We start from the raw sequence: 19,361 nt of genomic DNA on the forward strand, positions 1-19,361 counted from the left end.
TTGACACCTATATTTCTTACACTTGCAGTTTGCCAACTCCATAACTGATTTGGATCCATCAAGTTAATCCGCAAAACACCATCATCAAAACCCCATTCATGGCCAATAGGTGGGGGAATAATTGGCTTCGGTTCTAGACAACAGTAATTTGCCCTCAGAACATGCTTCTGTAGTGAATCATTGTTGGGTGTGAGAGTATAATCCATATGTTTGCCGGTTTTGGAAAGGCGTGCCCTTGTATCATTTACATTTTTTATATCCTCTTTATACAGTGATAGAACAAATTCTTCAGTTTTATTTATAGATGCCCCGTTAAACTCAAAAGATCTTCATAGTTGAGAAAAAAGCTTAATGAGTTTCAAGTCTTCCAACATCAGTGCGATGGGAAGTTTCAAGTTTAGAAGAATGCCAAAGAATTTCAATATGAATAGCCATCTAAGCTGTTTGCAACTGTTATGATTTTCATATACCTTTTTCGATCCATTTTATTCTTACAGGTATAGCGCTGATCGCAGCAGCGACGATAGCCTGCGTTAGGTTGGATTGGTAGAACATTGGTGGCGTTTTCTTTGTAGTGCAGTATCTGAAATGACGAATAAAATCATATTTGACACAACATAAAAATACCATTAAATACTTCTTATACTGCACATGGAATTTCATCTGATGTACTACAGTCCTGCAGTGTTTTCATGCTAGACTATATCTACACTGATCTAGATGAATCGCACAGTTTGAAATGTCTTGTATTTTTTAAAACATCAACTGTCAGCCTACAACTTGATACATTATTTCTCACCTCTCAATCGCTTAATATCTTCAAGACGGCCTAACATCAGTAAAATTGGTTATTTTCTTTCTTCCTCGCAAACGTGCATTACAAAAACGGTCATTATTTTCCGAAGCAAATATGCTGTAGTAGCCTATATAGTAGTATAAGTCTGCTGAATATTCAAGAATCGTCATTAAATTAATCATGTACCTTTCATACAATCATAAAAATACCGTATCGTTGTTTGTGGCATATCTTTCAAGGTATAGTATAACCTTTCGCCGCACAGTACTTATTTAAAAACGTTATATGAGCTAGTGATGAACTAAAATTGCTATTAGGATCTAAGGGTGTTTAATAACTTACTCATAGTTTTTAATAGCGTCTTAGCATAACTTAACTAATACCTAAAAGCCGCCATCGGCTGATCAAATTTTAATTGTTCCGTCATGCAGAAGTCACCGATCATTGGCCAATGTTGCCCAGAGAATATAGGACAGATGGTAGCACCATTGAGGTGTATATAACCCATTGAGGTGTATATATACACCTCAATGATATAACCCAAGGGGTAGCACATATTTCTTTCAGTAAAGGCGTCTTTTTTGTAAAACGTGCAACTTTTGGAAATGGGAACAAGATATTATTTGTTACTAAATTTCTAAGGAACATTTTGATATTATTTCCAAGTAGTCCTCCTATGTGCGCTACGAAACTGAAAGATAAACGGCTTCGTCTCGCGGCCTAAGGCGAACGATCATTTCAGCACTGTGAAATAAGCGACATGGCGGCGAATAGTAATCTTAGCATAAAGCTATCGAGCAAACAGAATTTATTGAAATACAGTATTGTGTCCGACGTGTACTAATTTAATAAGTTGTGTATTTTATAGCATTGTTAGTTATGTGATTAATACATAATATACTTTTGCAAAAATTATCTTGACATGCGCTTCTGGAGGTTCCCGACTCCCCACAATGATATGGCAATACTGTAAATGTAATATATAGGTTTCTAATTTTTTAACCTCAGTTTTTATATGTAATTTTAAAACGAAATAATAACCAGTAATAACTGTATTTTACAACACCTCGAGAGATTTAATCTTTGATTGATAGAATTTAAAATTAATCTATCGCATAATCCGGCACACCACCACAATAATCGATCACGTGATGCTATTGGTCAGCTGTGCGTGACAAATCAGATGGTTTGTTTATTTGTTTTCTAGCTTTCTGTCGCTAACAACGCCATTTTTTGAAGTATAGCAGGTGTTTAGGACTTCTACTGAATTAGAACGGCGTTTTTCTTATGGGATCGAGCTTTTTTGATTATATACTTCAACTATAGCTTTATTTCATGTTTATTCTGCAGATCTGATATATTTACATTCACTAATATTCAACATAACCAGTATTCAAGGAAAAGACAGAAACAGAAAAAGGGTCCGTACCGCTGTGGCTGACGTTCTTCTTGGAATAGATTGGAAACGAAATTGATAAATTGTGACTGAGACGAGAATTTTGTTCATTACTTCTTAATCTTCGACAGAAATTTTGGACTGCAAATTGAAGATTAATTTACAATTTTTCTGCATGATTTTTGACAACAATTTCTAAACTTTTGTGATACTGTAGAAGATCTTGGAATACAATGGTGAGACATTAGAGCGTTATCGCTTTTACAAGTTATATATTTTACTATTTATTTAATTTACTATGTATCCATATTTTGCTACAACTTTCAGGGGTTATTGAGTTATTTGAGGAAACTTAAATCTGACAGTGTCAAAGAGATGCGGATACTTTTGCTTGGTCTTGATAATGCCGGTAAAACAACAATTTTGAAGAGTCTAGCTTCAGAAGATGTCACACACATTACCCCCACACAGGTATTAAATTTTATTGGTAATATCACAGCGGATAGGCACCTTTCTTCTTAGTTTATCTAATAGTAGGCTACGTAGTAATAATGATTCTAATAAATTCCCGAACACAAGACTGAGTTTTGATTTACTGTAGCCTTGTTTGAAAATAATAATTCACAAATTCATGTGGACCTATAAGACATTTGGCCATAGATGGGCTGAATAAATATCCATGGAAAAATACACACATATTTACATACTCAACCGGTCTAATTTTACCTAGCTGTCAGGAAAGCTTTTAAACCTATCTGTCTAAAGAGTACTATTATATGGGTTAACCAGTTGTGATGAATTTAATAATCATTTTAATGAAGACAGTAGATATTTATTTGTTGGTACTAGATGCACTTAATAATGTACCATAATATACAGATATATCCTCGCCTAAAATATATGAACCAAGTGAGTTATGTTATAAAAAACTTTTGCAGGGTTTCAACATAAAAAGTGTTCAAACAAAAGGATTCAAATTGAATGTGTGGGATATTGGTGGTCAAAGGAAAATCAGACCATATTGGAGAAATTATTTCGAAAACACGGATGTGCTGATTTATGTTGTGGATAGTGCTGATAGAACTCGATTAGAGGAAACAAATTTAGTGAGTAATATATTTTGTAGCAATAGGACTTCTACAATCTTAACTGATCTATGGATACATGTAGCATTTTATCAACTATTAGTGATGCAAAACCAAATTTTTGAAGATTTTTCTTAGGGTCCCTTTATTTATTAAAATATGGAGATGTTGTTCCACCATCAGTTTGAGGTGTTCATCTTTATAGCCAAAATTGTAACAAAATTTTAGACTTTGTTTAATACATCCCTTAGGAAATTGATTAAAAATGGCTTAGGCTTTTCCAGCATATGAGTTATCAAATGGCTATATACAGTGGTGGAATTCAATTCAATTTTTTTGTCAGCCGGTTCTTTTCACCCGGTTCTGTTACAAAATGTTCGCTGATCTCGTAAAATTAGCGAACCGGCTGAATACAAAAAAACGATTTTGACATTTAGGAATTAATTTTGTAACATTTTCAATACCCTAAGGAATTGGAGGAGTTATTCAATGAAGATAAGTTGTTGGGAGTTCCAGTTCTTGTCTATGCCAACAAGCAGGACTTATTACACTCAGCCAAGGCGTCAGAAGTAGCAGAGGGACTCGGACTGGCTAAATTACGAGATAGAAATTGGAATATACAAGGATGTTCAGCATTAAGCGGAGAAGGTCTTCAGGTACGACAAAATAGACATTGTGTTTGCCGAACTGTGACAGTGCTATGAATTATTTGTTACCTTATATATTATTTATTCATTGATACGCAAACTGACACAGCATAAGTAAATTGAGATGGAGCAATAAATATTAAGTTTCAACAACTACAGTAACCATTGATTGCAACCATGCCAGATGGTGTGTGGGCCTTGGGAAAGTTATTCTCTACTTAACAACATATTAGTATTCAAGTGATTGGTTGTAGGTGGCTTCCACTAGTTTCTCTTTGCCTATATTGAAACTCCAATATGAGAATTTAAGCATAACTCGCACTCTGGCTTTTGTATCGTCCAAACGTGTGCATGAATACTACACCAGAATACAAAGTAAGATTTCATCCCTAGCGTCGCACGAGTGAATATATTTTTTCTTAACTTATTCTCATAGGATGGCATGGAATGGGTGATGAAGAATGTTACTAAACACAAGAAAAAGTGAACAACCTTGTGCTTTTTGTTTAATTGTAAAATGGGACTTCAGGTTCAATCCAGCCAGTGGCATCCCTAGTTCTCCACCATCACTGCGTTTTGTAAAATCTGTACATCGTTTGTGCTCATTGTGCATATATATCTTGGTTCTTTATCAGACCGAATATTTCTAAGTATTTGCTAGTTTATAGCAACAAACCTCCTTTCTGTACGTCTTGCTTTTTAAATTTATCGACATAACCTGCCTAAAAGTGTATATGGTGCTTTCAATGGTACATTAGGAAATGACATAATTGTATTTATATTTGCAAGCTGTAAAAAAATGCTGATATTTATTAAATTCAATATTATTTGTAGAATTCTGCCATTCTTTTGTTTCTTCATCTGTGCATAGTCTCTGCGGTGGAATAGTCAGTTTTGCTTACTTAGGTACACGTCTCAGCTCATGAGCCAGCCATGTCGTGAATGATAGGAGAGTAAGAGACCCTGATTGATGCATGGCCGCTGTAGATGTTGGAACATAAGTCAGCAAAGTTGTTACTCCCAACAGTACCTAGAGATATGTTAGAAAACTGTAACCAGATCTTCATTACTGAACAAGGCGCACCAGCACTAATTGCTGAAGGCAAGAGGCAAGCACCTCTGTTTACCTTAAGTGTGCGGGGATATGGACCATTTAGTGATATAACTACCCGCATAAATTTCTCCAAAATCAAATAAGCGGCCATCTACCCGCATAAATTTCTCCAAAATCAAATAAGCGGCCATAATTTGCAGTTTTACACACTTTGCTCTTTCCAAGGATAAACAAATTTTTTTAGGCAATTCCACATTATAATGATTTATAGTCTCGGCAGCTCTTTGGCACTCTAGTAGCCACCCATAACATCTCTTGGAGACGAATCACTGAGTGGGGGCACTTCACCTTGATTTGGGGAAATTTCCTCATGAAAAATTATTATACAATTTATAAGATTTAATTTAACAACAACTCACCTGAATAAAAGCCATTCCCAGCATAAAATTAGATGCAAGTATGGCGCGTGAATGGACACCTGAAGATCTTCGTACCATATACCACATACTCATGACTGATGCTAAACTAAGATGACCCTGCAAGATAAAATAATACCGGTGAAACTGTATCGAGGAGTCCAACAATCCCATCCCAGGGGTAGGCAATTACTTTTTTGAGTGGGCCTATTACATTCATATAAAAGACTTGGTTACTGCGACGGAGGGCTAGAACTCGATATGAAAAACTATGAATAAAAAACAGTTTATTTACAACAGCTGGGCTAATGGTTATATAATAATAAGAAGCACTAAGTAACAATTCGGGTCATTATGACATTATTTTTATCGACATATTCAACAGAAATTCAACAGACACAAATGGGCCAGATGAAACACCTCAGTGGGCCATTTCCACGGATAGTAATATGCCCACTCCTGCCTTATCCCCATAGGATGCAAAGCTGCACAGGTATCGGTGGTGCAGTGGCAAGCATGTTCTCAAAAAATCCATAACTGAATTAGTTTTGAATGAAATGGACTTACTAATATTCTATGATCGAACTGCACAGTGGTAGGATTTTCAAATATATTAAGCCATTTCGGGGTGAACGCTGTTAGGTCACTTGGTATCCACCTGTCTGCCATCTTGGGATATGAATTATATACAAGTCCTGCATCTAGACCAGCCACAAATGCACCTGGAGAACAAAACATGTGTTCAGAAGAAATCAAACAATAATCGAAGATATCTAGTGTATCCCAATCAGGCAGCTATCAAACATCGATATGCAAGCAAAAGGGTACTCCCGTCATGTGTGTACCGAGACAGGCCATAATTTTTTTCTGAATTTCCTTATTTCAGTTCTATTATGAGTTTGGGGACTGTCTGTGTTAGGCAAGTGAATATACCCCTTGCCCATAGGCTTCAGTCCCACAACTTGATGTAAAGTAGGCAAATAAAATTAGTTACCTCCATACTCGTACACACACTTCTGGAGATGCTATTGGCCTCAACTTCAATAATAAAAAAAACTTCAAAAACTAAAAATTCCAACCTGATAGAGCAGTAACAAAAACAAGGCTCATTAAGCCATATGCATGATATCGAAGCACCAATTTTCGCGTTGTTGATAAATTTAAAGACTTTTTGGAAAGTAATTGCGTTAATGACATCCATAGCATCCCAGTATAAAGTAGAAATGCTGAACCCAAGTGTGTAGCGAGTCTGTACTGGCTGACCCTCGGTACATCTGAATCTGCAAACCTCTCTTCGAGTCCACTCTTAACCATGAACCAACCGATAAGTCCCTTGAAAAAGAGAAAATCTAGTTAAGGACCGACAAACACTTAATTTAGAGTCAGAGTGGAGTGGAGCTGGAGTCTTATTTTCAAATTTTGCGAAAATGAAGTCGGAACTGCAAGCTTTCATTGGGTATAAAGGACGCAAATTTTCTACAGAAATTAAAGAAGATATAAAGTTTACTTAGATATAAAGTGTTCTTAAATGTCTATTAAAGAAGGTTAGCGAAAGTTTTGTTATAAATATTTGATTTTCCCTGAGCAAGGGTCAGAGTGAAATTTTTTACGATATGGAGATATTTTGAAGCCAATTGTAAATGAACAGAAGATCTGGTAAAGTACTGGAAGCTGAACCAAAATTTTTGAAATCTGGTGACGCAGCTATGGTCAGACTTGTTCCAAGCAAACCAATGTGTGTCGAAGCGTTCAAGAATTATGCTCCGCTTGGTCGTTTCGCCGTCCGCGACATGCGACAGACTGTTGCTGTTGGAGTCATCAAGGAAACTACCAAAAAGACCGGGAATGTGAAAAAAACCAAGGCAGCAGCGAAGGTCAATAAAAAAGCAGGAGCCAAGAAGTGACTGGAAGCATCTGGCCCCCCATCAATTGTTTTTCAATTGTAAATTTTCCTAATTTCAGAGACCTGGTTCCAGATTCCCTTCTAAAAAATACTACCTGTGAAACAAGAAGAGTTCCCAGTAATCCTGACTTGATTTTCATTCCTCGATTTAACCAACCTTTCTTCCAGAAGTAAGCAAGTGGTAGAAGATAGACGACACCAATTAATCTTCCCCACATTCTATGACTGTATTCCATGTACCAGATAAATTTAAATTCTTTCAATGTCATATCATGATTCAATCTGAAAATGTAAAAACTTGATTTTTAATATTAAACTAACCTAATGTTAGTCAAGTGAGGAATGTTTGGTTGGGTATCTCACAGGCTGAGAGCAAGTCATTTCTAGCCTCAGGTCAGCTTAATCATTGTTGGGTAGAAATCCTTAAAACCGAGTCACAAGTCAAGTCACAGGTCTTTCGAATCGCAGTCGTGGTTAGTTAAGTAATTTTATTTAGAGTACTCGAATCTCTTCAAGTATTTGATAACCAGAGTTAACCATTAATGAAGTGATCTAGGATTTTAGTGTTACTTCGCTTCATCTTGATTATTAATATTCGATTTTTAAACAGACACAACTTTATAACTTGACTTATATTTTTAGTATTTTTCCTAAATTTTTCCTATTTTGAATTCATTGCATTTTCATTTTATTCACAGTATTTATATTTTATCAGAATATTTATCAAACACTTACATTCGGAACTCAGGAAATTGTTTATATTTGTTGAACTCATTCTCCCAATCCTCTTGTGAAGTTGGTGGTTTCATACCTTTGATAAGATGCCAATCAACCATAGATAACCCAGATTCTGTTAGTCGAGTCACACCACCCAAAACGACAGCACCAACCACCTACCCTGACAAAAAGAAAAATAAATCAGTGGCAATCACCAGGAACATTTTTGAATTGATATCTATAAAAACACAGACATATTATACAGTCAGAATACAGACCTTCAAGATCATAAATTATATATCAAAGGACAAATTTTTGGCCACCTTGGGCCATTTTACTGTCCTCCATAGTCAGAAAAGTTATTCAGTTGCGCAGCATTTTATAACAATCTAAACTTAATATTTTTCCTATTCATACATTGCTTGTCTACAACATTTTTTTTTCAAGACTCCCAATTTGTCGAATTCCCTTCGGTTAACAGTATTGTATTGCATGATGATATGTTATAAAAATACCATCTCATCATGAGTGACTCACTCACTCTTCTGTCAATAATCTTCCCATTTATAATTGAGGACTCATGACAGTGTTTTTATGCAAATTCACATATAAACTCATCAATTAACTCAAGTTAAGGCATACTATCTACCCATTCTGAAATGAGTACGAAATGATTTGAATCATAAGACTGTCATGTCAGCCTTTCTTTACTAACTGAGAAATGTAAGAAATAAACAAACCAGGCCACAACATCCAGCAAGCCACCATCCGATTATTTTTTGACCAGGCTGATGAATTGGGAGTTGTTTTGCAATATCTGCAGACTTACGCAAAGGTGAAACCCATTTGAATACAGCCGATCGCTGAAAAAAAAGTTTATGAATGAATAGGATTTACATATTTATCCTGGGGGAGAGGAAAGGAGATAAGACGGCTTAATCATATGGTGAACCACAACTTCTCGTCAGGTTACAAGTCTATGTCGGGTATGGGATTAGTTAACCAGTTATTTGTTTTTGGAAGCATGGACTTGAATGCAGCAAATCAGTAATCCAACTAGAGATCCTGTATTCAAAAAGTCAAGTGATTTATTCTCTTGTATAGGGCAAAGCAAAAGCAATGTATAAAAAATATATAATGTTCCTCATTTCAGCATTTACCGTATATCCCGGCGAATAAGTCGCTTTTCTAGACCCAAATTTTTGGCCTGATTTTGGGGTGGTCGTCTTATTAGGCGAGTATGGTAATTTTGATTTTTTTGGTGTCGCCTTATTATGTATTAGATATTGTTTTTTTATGGTGGACTCAATTGCGAGTTGAACATAGTTAGATTAAAATTTAAAGACAGTTTGAACTCCCAAAGTTACCGTATTATGGATTGAATATTACGCTACAAGAAAGCGTCATTATAGGCTATTTTTGTATTTATAGTATTGTAGCTTAGTTCTATGATAGAGTGCTGACTGCTTTTTAAATTTTCTAACACCATATTATCAAAACAATAAATAATGAGATGCAAGATCTAGAATAAAACTTATAACAGAATCAAAACCAATTGTTTTCATTAATTTTTTAAATCGAAACCCACCTGATTTTTTCGAAAAGCTGAATACTGTCTGTTTGTGAGTAAAGATAGACGTGCCTGTTGAAAACCTTTAGATAAGGTAGAACACTTCAACCAAAGGCTCATCTTTTCTGTATTGTGATACAGTAGGTGAAAGGCAGGAATCAGACAATCATCGAAAAAATGTCAGGGATTAGGTACGGCACGGTACCCTAGCTTACTGCAGTACTAGAATAAGTATAAGTTTATTTGACTCCATAATCAGCATAACAATAAAATGATTTGTAAAAAAAATAAATAAAAACCGATTATGAAATCAGGAGAGCAAACAAAACCTTAGATAGGTTTAAAACGTACAGAATGTATAAAAGATGGAAGGTTTTGCCAAGAAGAATACGCGGGTCTAGTATAGTTTAGTACCACAAGAACTTCCAGTTGGGGTAGTAAAACAATTTTTGCATATGTTATTCCTAACCCTTACCTGACTATGCCATCCAAAAAATAAGGTCACTTCGACGTCACCATCACGTCAAAGGGGTTGCCAAAGTATAATTACGATCGCCCGAAATGGCATCTGCGCCGCCGATAAGAACTTGTTAAAGCCGGCGATCTCTCTCCTATCGTGATCGTTGCGACGAGAGAAATAGCTTGCTCGATTTCGGGTTATCGTCTGCGCATTTTAGACGACCATCCGCATACTTCGGTGGGCCTTATTACGCCACTGTGACGTCGGAATGACGTAATTTTTCGATGACGTAGTCAGGTGGTGGTTAGGATTGACATATGCAAAAATTGTTGAGCCAGGCCAACTAGAAGGGGATGTGGTACTAAACTAGGATAGGATTAGGATAGGATTTATATATTTATCCTGGGGGGAAAGGAAAGCCGATAAGACGGCTTATCCATTTGGCGAACCACGGCCTCTCGTCCGGTTACCATTCCAAGTCGGGTATGGGATTAGTTATATTGTTTGTTTTTCGGAAGCATGGACCTGGTGGTGGAGGAAGCCGTAACCGACCAGCGGTTACGTGAACCACCCAACGACGGCGAGGAGTCCAGCAATCCTCTCGCACATAACCATCCCTGCATGGGATTCGAACCTGCGAACCCACGCAGAGTAATTAGAGGTGCGGTGGCGAGCGTATTCCTAACGCTTAGCCCGTTGAGCCTCACCGCCGCGCCGTATTATACCATACTATACTACCGTACTATAACGTATACACCGTACTATACCATACCCAAATACGCTACCGTATTCTATAATTACCGGTACCGAATTATGCTAATCAATGGAATATCAACATTATTAATTTAAATTTATAGCATTAATGCAGTAATAGCGCGCAAATTCGTACCACAATACGGTACTGCAATAACTTCCAGTGAGCAGATTGATTGTGACGACGTAGACTCGATATCTGACTGTCTGATACAACAGAACGCCGCAGTTCTGTCTCGCGTACCGGTACGGTAATACACAGATCACAGACGTTTCGGCCCATAGACAAATACACGTTTCTCAACAATGCGCGATGCGACAATAGACGAGTCTATCTTTACCGAAACAGGTAAAATATCCATCAAACTGAAGCTACCTTAACGGTCCTGTAGCTGCAGATATTTTGCAAGGGTCATGTTCTCATGTAATACACAGTACTATTTTGCACAATTTTTCTATTTAAATGAACGAAAATAGGGGATCAAAAACAACACTTTCGCGCCGCGCATTGGACCCCGGATAATTCCCCCAATATCACTCCACGTTTTACGCACACAAATTCTATAATTTACAACATTATGTTCCTCCAAGTGTGTTCCCCAGCTTTTCATTTGTCGAATTTGGTGGGTGGTAGAGAATATGCAACTTTCAGGGTTTCCTGTTCTTGGAATGTCCTGATATCAGCGAACCTGTTTCAGACGTTAGGCGTTCTCTGTAGACTAGCGTTATTTATATTTGACGTTCAGAAAGTTATGTATTATATATATTTATTTAAAGCGCATCGTGTTGATGTAGATTACGCAGTGACGTAGGTACATTTCCCGAAATAAGAAAACTTTTTAGTGAGTTCGATACGAAGGAGAACTCGTGTTTAAAAAATAGAATCCCACCTCTGGTTAGCCTTGTTGCAAAATACTTTTGTAGCTAATGTAGAATTGAGTGTAAATTCGGTAATGTCATGTGGTATTCGTGTCTCATAGAAAAGCTGAAAATAGTTGTTCGTTTTCAATTAGAGTATTTGAAAAATCCCGAATTTTAATATTTTGTATGATTATGGGCTGAAGACAGACAAAAATTGAAATTACTCTTTTGATATTTAAATTATTTCTGATGAAGTATTTGACATTTATCAAACATTTTCTCTTCTGACCAGCAAATCATTCATTTCAAGATGCCAGAACAAACGCCTAAAGGCCGTTTAGCAGGTTCATTCTAATAACATGTCGTGTGTGAATACATGTATTAGCTACATGACATATTCGTGAAATTCAGAAACATCCGTCGAATCAACCTTAGGCCTATTTGCAGGCTTGGGAATTTTTATATAGGATTACGTTTTGTGCGTCAACATAATTATCATTGTGTTAACTTTTATTTATTCCTAAATTTTCTATGAATCCTATGAGATCTGATATTTCATCCAAAATTTCACTGTATTATTTCTAATCTATGGGAACACGGTTTTGAAAACTGAATCATGCAGCATAGATCATCTTCACAGGACCTGGAAAAGTTGGGACAGTCGGCGTACCGTAACCGGTACCGTGATTCAAGTACTGGTAAGTTACCGTGGCGGTTCAGGTTTGTTCAGGATACCTTGTGATTTACGGGGAATTGATGGTAAAACATTCCGTTATGAATTTCGTGTCCATATATTTGAGCATAGTTTTTGTTAGTTATATAATAGTTCTGAATTTTAAAAGTTAACAAAATCAAAGAAATTGAATGTTTCGCATGTCTCTTTGTGGTGACAGCACATTTGAACCCATACATTTGCACCCGTATTTTCGCGGGTTCAATGTATATGAGGGTGCTAAAATCCATAGGTCAGGGTTAGTATGGGTTCAAATATCCGTAGGTGCAAATTTCCATAGGTACAATAGTATCCCAAGTGATTCCCACTGCTTGCGGAGGCGAAAATGAAGTAGACCAGGCCATCAGCGCATTCCAGGCTGAGATCAGAAGTAAATCGATCTGCCCTTTTTCTGCTGCATATTACCTTGTCAATCAGAGGTTTATAAACAAACGAGTTTGAAGAATTCACGCACGAGACGGGTTTACGCAAAATGCTATGATGGCCTATAACACGAAAATGTTCAACATTTCTAATGTCACCCCGTCTAATCTATATTGAACAAACCAGTATAATATATTATATGTATATGTGGCCACATGTATAAACAGTTATATATACAAGATTGCTGGAGGGCGAAGTTCAAGGATTGGTTTAGAGATGGCTACGCTATCTTCATGTATTGCGCATTTATGCGGTCTTTCATGCTAAATGCAGTCAATGTTATTTGAAAGTGGAGAAGAGTAGACATATATTTGTGGGAGCTGACCTCGATGACCGTATGGTCGTATCGTTCCCTCCTGTACATACCAAAACAATTTTATTGCTGTTGCTATTTTATTGATGACTGTCTTTTTTGGTTGACGAAATTAAAAATCTCTCTCTATATATATTTTATTTGAATTCAAACTTGAACCCCAGCGAATCAGTAGAAGTTTAAGCAGCTTGTCTTTTTTGTTCTTTCAATTTATTTCTTTAACTCACTTGTTCCCTCATTAAAACTTAATGAATCGTGTCGCAACCCCGATTTTTTTCAATTTGTATCAGAAAAGAACGCAAAGGATTATATATATTACTATTTTCCAATGTTTTGGAATGTATCTATTCTTTTGATATCGGTGGTTAGATTGAATCAACTAAATGAAATTGAATCCACTAAACTTGAACACTGCAGAAACTTTTTTTTCCGGAAAATGAGTATATTGTGATCCCTAAATGAAAAACGTGCGATGCGCAGGCAAATATTGTTATAATATCGGATACAACACCGCATAGCATAGTAAATTTATGCAAGCAAACAAACGCAATGAAAGCAAACTAGGGTGTTGTTTTCGACGATATAAAATATTAACCAAATATTTGCTATTTTATTCCAACTCGAGTCCCCGAGTAATAGTGTTGATGAAAACGTACGGTCATTTTGGAACCAGCTTAGATTTGTTCAAACTCCTTAAAAATTCAGATTCGTTATATAATGAGGTAGCTAATGTTCACATACACTGTTAAAAAAATTAGTAAATATACTAATTTTTCTAGTAAATTTTTACTAATTTTTCGTTGAATTTTACTTTCTACAAGAGTATTTTATTGAAATCACGTGACTTGCTTAGCTGAGCCAATCAGGGTGCTTGTTTGTTAATAGTTTACTAATGAATAGTAATTTCACTGATCAGTTAGTAATTAATATAACAGAAAAATAGTAAAAAGATTAGTATACTTGGAAAAGTAAAAAAATCTAAGATCCTCTAATTTACGAGTAACTATTCTTTCCAATAAACGAATTTATCTACCTACGCATGCGATATAGTCACGAAGCAAATTTAAATACTCCTTTAGAATTTCATCTAAATTTTGCTCTGGGTATTAATTTGAATTAATTTTATTCTAAAATTATTTTGGTTCATCACCCAAAAATTCTGATTGTTTTGCTATTGCATTAGACAAGATAAGATATTGTTTTTATATATTATTTTTCCGGAAGTAAGCGGACCTATTCGTCCAAAAATTCATCCGCAAAAACTCCACGAGGCAGGTTGCGTGCGCAGCATTTTTGATTTCGAGTTTCCTTGCCCATCTAGGCTGGGACGCTAAGCTGTTTGGGAGCTCAGCATCGGTTGCGTGCGTATGAAAACTGAATGCGGTACGTATGTTAAGTATGCAATAGCGTGAGTCTGAGTTTGATGATTGTGTTAGCAACGGTCTGTACGGTAGCTGCGAATTTACCACGGGTAGTGGTCTGAATATTGAGGTACCGGTACTGGTACTTTTTGCAGAGATCAAAGTGTCCTATATTTTAATCCTTCTCTTTACCGTCATAGGTCATTTAGTACCGGTAATGTGCCAATTATGACATCACTCAAATGTCACGTGCCTGTAGCCCGCGCTTTTTCTGGTTCGGTAAGCGAGGCTCTTTGTCGTTAGTGGATGTTTATTTTAGGCGGTTGGTTTTTGTAGCTTTTCATGCGTTAATTGAGCATGTTTGTGTTACAGTAGCAGACTTGTAGTTGGTAGACCAATATATTCTTTAAATACCGTGTACATCAGCATCTAATGGTACCGGTACCGTACCTGTATACAGCGACATGCTTACACACTGCGTTAGTTTCGCCGTCTTACCGGTACCGGTATATATCGACGACCAAGAGTAAAAATCTGAATTGGCTATTTCAGTATTTGTTTCGGACCCTAACTTACCGGTAGCCTATGGTGATATGATACGTTCAAACGTTACAAGTCAGTGGCAACAATAGGTACGGTACCGGTAACAGACAGATGAATTCAACTATACCTACAAAGTCTACAAGGCGGCCATCTTGTTCGGAACGTATTTGGCGATTTCACAATTTACACTGTATTATTTGACTGTTTTTAAGCGTTTTAGCAGGGTTCTTGGTGTTTTTTGACGGTTTTTCACTGTTTTTAAGGGTTATAGCAGGGTTCTTGGTGTTTTTTTACGGTTGTTCACTGTTTTTAAGCGTTTTAGCAGGATTCTTGGTGTTTTTTGACGGTTTTTCATTGTTTTTAGGCGTTTTAGCAGGGTTCTTGGTGTTTTTCTGACGGTTTTTCACTGTTTTTAAGCGTTTTAGCAGGGTTCTTGGTGTTTTTTGACGGTTGTTCACTGTTTTTAAGCGTTTTAGCAGGGTTCTGGGTGTTTTTTGACGATTTTTCACTGTTTTTAAGCGTTTTAGCAGGCATTATTATTTAGAACATTGAAATATTCAACCAATAAGAAAATTTCTGAATTTATAAGTTCTTCAAAATCGGAATCAAAGAGTCTGAAAACTGAATTACCAAAATCGACTGGGGTGGTCACGTTGATTGCCTATTATTTCGGAGAGAACCTAAACCAAATATTTAAGTGTTTCCAGGTATGTTCTATGCTTTTTTTGTGTAAAGTACTTTTTTTTGAAAGTTTTTGCATCAAGAGTAATGTAACTTCTGCACAACACTGTTCGTATAAAGTTTTGTGAGCCGACTGCAAATTAATTGGAAACTAACTGCATGATAGTGGTTAACGGAATTTTTTTGCATATACATTCACTACTTTGCCTATTTTCAGAAAGAAACCACTTTTTCCCAGATATTAAAAGATATTCCAAAATCTCCATTTATTGCTTGCATAGGTAAGTGTTAGAGGTGAGCGATGTAATTGTGAATATCGGGAACAATTTCGAAAAATGATATGATAGCTGTTTTCCTGTGATTAATTCTGCGCAACTTTTTCAAAGACCATTTTGTGTCGCCATATACTTCTCAGTTGTGATTATTATAAAATAATATCACCAGCTTCTGTCATGCAACCTGCTTTAACTGTTGCGTCACAGTATGCATTGCTTGAAATATGAAATATAATATTTCTGAAAGAACGTAATGCGCATCCTAAGCCTCATCAATGTAATAAGTTCTCCCTTCGTTTTATCAGTGTTGCGCTTGCTATCAACGGTGAGTGAAAATAAGAACAAATCCATGTCTGCTATGTTAGATATATAGCCAAAGCCAATTTGGAGATGATCGTACTATTATACAATTAATAATTGTGTAATTGCATATTATCAAAAAAATCACTTATCGTCCACCTCTAGTAAGTGTATTTGTTATTAGTTGGCTTTAGAAGTTGAGATAATAAGATTAATCAACCTGTCGAGTGACTTTCACTTTATTCATAAGCCTATAGATTCGAAGCTAAAGTTTACAATCTTGTGTTTCAGGTAACACGGTAGCGACTGCTGAGACTTTTTACGTCATCGCTGAACGAGAAGTGGTATGTTCCTGTAGATCGTTTTTTGAAGCGGTAGCTTTTCAGTTTGCTTCGTTCTATGTTTTCAACATAGAATATCCAAAGAAGGCCTTGCTGACGTTTGATTTTATTCAGAGGTAAGAAAAAATGTGCTAGTCTACAGTGCTGATATAATTCTTGCTGTTGGCACAATGTACACGTTGTTGACGAATTACCTGTTTCTTCTGTCATGTAGTGTTATTTGATGACATACAATACAAAAAATGGGTTGTGAAAAGGAAATATGTGACTGGACTTGCACAAACTCATGGTGTCCATATCCTGGGGACTGGGCCATAAGTAGGGCTGAGAATAATTTAATTAGTTAAACAGTTTTAGGTGGTTAATAATAGACTGACTGGCGGTACCACACATGTTTCCTCCTAATCTAATATGTTTTACATCCATATGTGAAAAATGAACTCACAACAATCCTATTTTAGTGAACTTCAATTTCAAACGATGTCACTGTGCTCTCCATTTTGTAGCAGGAAATTTTTGATATATTTGCAAAAAATCATTACTAATGACAGAAATTAATACAATATTTTTCAATTGCTGCATTTGCAATCGAATGTCAACGAGCGGATGAGCCTATTGCGATTTGCGACAACTGGAGGCTAGGAGGATCTGGTGCTTCCTGGTTTAGCAATTGCATTCCTGGCCCACTGGCAGTTTTTTGTTTATCCCTTGGCAAGGCACGATACATTATAAATACCTGACATTTTTACTATTTTTGTCCAGTGTTTGTGTTTTTACTATTTTGGTGGTGAGATGACAGGACGTTTTCCAAATTTCATATGTGAAACCTATTCGCCATTTAAGTTCGGTCTTTTTTCAGGTTCTTCGGTGACATAAACCCCAGAGGCACTAAGTCGAAAAAAAGTAAAGGCAAAGACGTTCATGCAAAAGTAATCGGCCTTGCAAGAAGAGTGAATCTATCACAGGCGTTATATGTGCCGTTGTTAGAAATTGATGTTTAAGTAAACTTTGGTGGTGTTACTGCAGCTTACATCACTTTTGACCAGGGGTGAAAACTCGATCAAATTTTCACATGCCTTTGATTGAGTTTCTCAAGTTCGAGTTCATTACCATGGTCAGGGGTTTGAGTTCATGTATTTGATAGAGTTTTTCGAAGTTCGAGTTCGCAGCCCTGCTTTTGGCTGATCGATTAATTTGATAAAAAATGATTTAGCTGTGTGTTGGGTGTGAAGTCTGGATAATTTTAAACAAACTCTGCTCCGTAATCTTCTTCAACCACAAAATTTCTGGCTTCCACTCATGACTATCAACTCCCACATTTGCAAATATATGACTCCGTCTCCTGCTCAAGACTCTTTCAAAATATGAATTAAAACTCTTGACTCCCTGATCTTATAAGATTTGACTGCTGCTATGCTAGCTGCTTTAGTGTAACTTTTTGTCCAGTTTTATCAATTTTAACATTTTCGAATTTGCAACTTCTGCAAACTCTGCTCCTAGCTCATGAGCTTTAAAAATGTCCAGTCAAACTCTATTCATAAGTGTGGATAAACTCCGACTATGATTAACTCTATAGACTCTGCAAGCTTCAAAATTTAGAACTCCCACTCATGCTCCTACCAAAATCCTCAAACTCCCGCTCTTCGACTTCATGCCCCTTGAAATCTTATCTTGAAAATTATCTTGCATAATTAACTTTAGAATTTGTCATCTTTGAAACTCTTGCCATAGCTACAAAATAGGTTGCATGATATTTCCCAAAATATTCATTTTGAAACATTATAATTAGAGTAAAGTGCAAAAAATCGTGAAATTCTTACAATAGTCTCGTTATTATGTCACGTTTGCCAGCGTCTCATAGCCTGGTATCCAGAAATTTGATTTTAAAATAAGTTTGTCAACTAAACAACCCAGTCCTAAAACGTTTTCTTGTTTGACTTTATTTGGATCTATTGAGATAAATAAATAGACCTCGAAATGTATAGACCAGATTTCTAACAAGTGCCAATAGAAACTCGATTTTGATCCATTACATACAGAATTCCTATGTCCTACAAGAACTTGTGCCCTCATTTTATTGCATGGATAGCCTTCAACGTCTCCTAATAGGTGTTTAAATTTGACTGTAGACCATATATTTTCTGAAATTTCTTTCGAAACTGTTTTACAAGCCTTAAAGGCATTCAGTGTGTATTTATGGTTTTATAAAAATATCAATTGTAATAAAATGATTTTCGTTTCCAGAATCTCGTTTTTTTTATTTTAACTGTAATATGTGTGTTTACTGTTGTGTCGTGCTAGTAAATAGCTTTGCTACTCTCGTAGTGGTTCGGTCATCGCGAGTGAGAAATTACCATCATGCTAGTATTGTATGGTACTACTGTCGGGTAAGGTAGCTGCCATCGAGATAGTAATTTTATTTACTATTTTAAGGTAAAAAATATTACTACTGGTGGGTAGGTTTACTGCCGTCAAAAAAGTAGTATTTTTTACAGTTTTATAGTAATTTTTGCTACCATCAATCTCTGTAAATTTACTGAAAATACTGTTCATAATACTACTGATAGGGCCTGTAAATTTTTTTACATGGGCCAGTACTTTTGCTGCCATTTTTTTTTAGTAAATTTGGAAAAAAATTTTTAACAGTGTATATATTACGCAATTGTTCGTTATCGAAATGCATTTTCACGATTCATTGTCCTAAATGAATTTGCAAAAACAAGACTCTCGAAA

The 19,361-nt window shown here is 36.2% G+C and overlaps 2 protein-coding genes and 1 long non-coding RNA gene across 5 annotated transcripts; 2 read left to right on the plus strand and 1 right to left on the minus strand.

The window, feature by feature from the left end:
* Nucleotides 1–2,143: 2,143 nt before the first annotated feature.
* LOC120339618 (ADP-ribosylation factor-like protein 3) lies at nucleotides 2,144–4,768 on the plus strand. Its single transcript, XM_039407781.2, has 5 exons — nucleotides 2,144–2,428; nucleotides 2,520–2,663; nucleotides 3,131–3,298; nucleotides 3,748–3,933; nucleotides 4,361–4,768. Exons 1-5 carry the CDS (start codon nucleotides 2,426–2,428, stop codon nucleotides 4,409–4,411), a joined length of 552 nt encoding a protein of 183 aa, XP_039263715.1. The 5' UTR covers nucleotides 2,144–2,425; the 3' UTR covers nucleotides 4,412–4,768.
* On the minus strand, nucleotides 4,679–9,824 carry LOC120339617 (heme A synthase COX15-like). Its single transcript, XM_078116223.1, has 8 exons — nucleotides 9,603–9,824; nucleotides 8,755–8,877; nucleotides 8,033–8,190; nucleotides 7,393–7,579; nucleotides 6,474–6,726; nucleotides 5,962–6,116; nucleotides 5,398–5,514; nucleotides 4,679–4,954 (listed from the first exon to the last, which is right to left on the minus strand). The coding sequence occupies exons 1-8, from the start codon at nucleotides 9,702–9,704 to the stop codon at nucleotides 4,823–4,825; spliced, it is 1,227 nt and encodes a 408-aa protein (XP_077972349.1). The 5' UTR covers nucleotides 9,705–9,824; the 3' UTR covers nucleotides 4,679–4,822.
* Nucleotides 9,825–15,440: 5,616 nt separating this feature from the next.
* Nucleotides 15,441–19,160, plus strand: LOC120343039 (uncharacterized). Of its 3 annotated transcripts, XR_013477918.1 has the most exons (4): nucleotides 15,441–15,738; nucleotides 15,930–15,993; nucleotides 16,579–16,744; nucleotides 17,488–19,160. It is a non-coding gene; the product is annotated as an uncharacterized LOC120343039 (long non-coding RNA). The 3 variants fall into 3 exon arrangements; XR_013477919.1 differs by lacking the exon at nucleotides 15,930–15,993 and having other exon boundaries at nucleotides 15,511–15,738; XR_013477917.1 differs by having other exon boundaries at nucleotides 15,512–15,993.
* Nucleotides 19,161–19,361: the final 201 nt, after the last annotated feature.

This window comes from Styela clava, chromosome 9 (genome assembly GCF_964204865.1).
Source record: "Styela clava chromosome 9, kaStyClav1.hap1.2, whole genome shotgun sequence".
NCBI classification, from domain to species: Eukaryota; Metazoa; Chordata; class Ascidiacea; order Stolidobranchia; family Styelidae; genus Styela; species Styela clava.

Bases quoted from the DNA above. Each gene is read 5' to 3' on its own strand.
- LOC120339618 (XM_039407781.2), top strand. The intron at 3,299-3,747 runs GTGAGTAATATA...CAATACCCTAAG, and splicing joins GATTAGAGGAAACAAATTTA to GAATTGGAGGAGTTATTCAA. The intron at 3,934-4,360 runs GTACGACAAAAT...TTATTCTCATAG, and splicing joins TAAGCGGAGAAGGTCTTCAG to GATGGCATGGAATGGGTGAT.
- LOC120339617 (XM_078116223.1), bottom strand. From the start codon at position 9,704: ATGAGCCTTTGGTTGAAGTGTTCTACCTTATCTAAAGGTTTTCAACAG. The intron at 6,117-6,473 runs GTTGGAATTTTT...TTTGTTCTCCAG, and splicing joins TTTTGTTACTGCTCTATCAG to GTGCATTTGTGGCTGGTCTA. The intron at 4,955-5,397 runs GTGAGTTGTTGT...ACATATCTCTAG, and splicing joins TGGGAATGGCTTTTATTCAG to GTACTGTTGGGAGTAACAAC.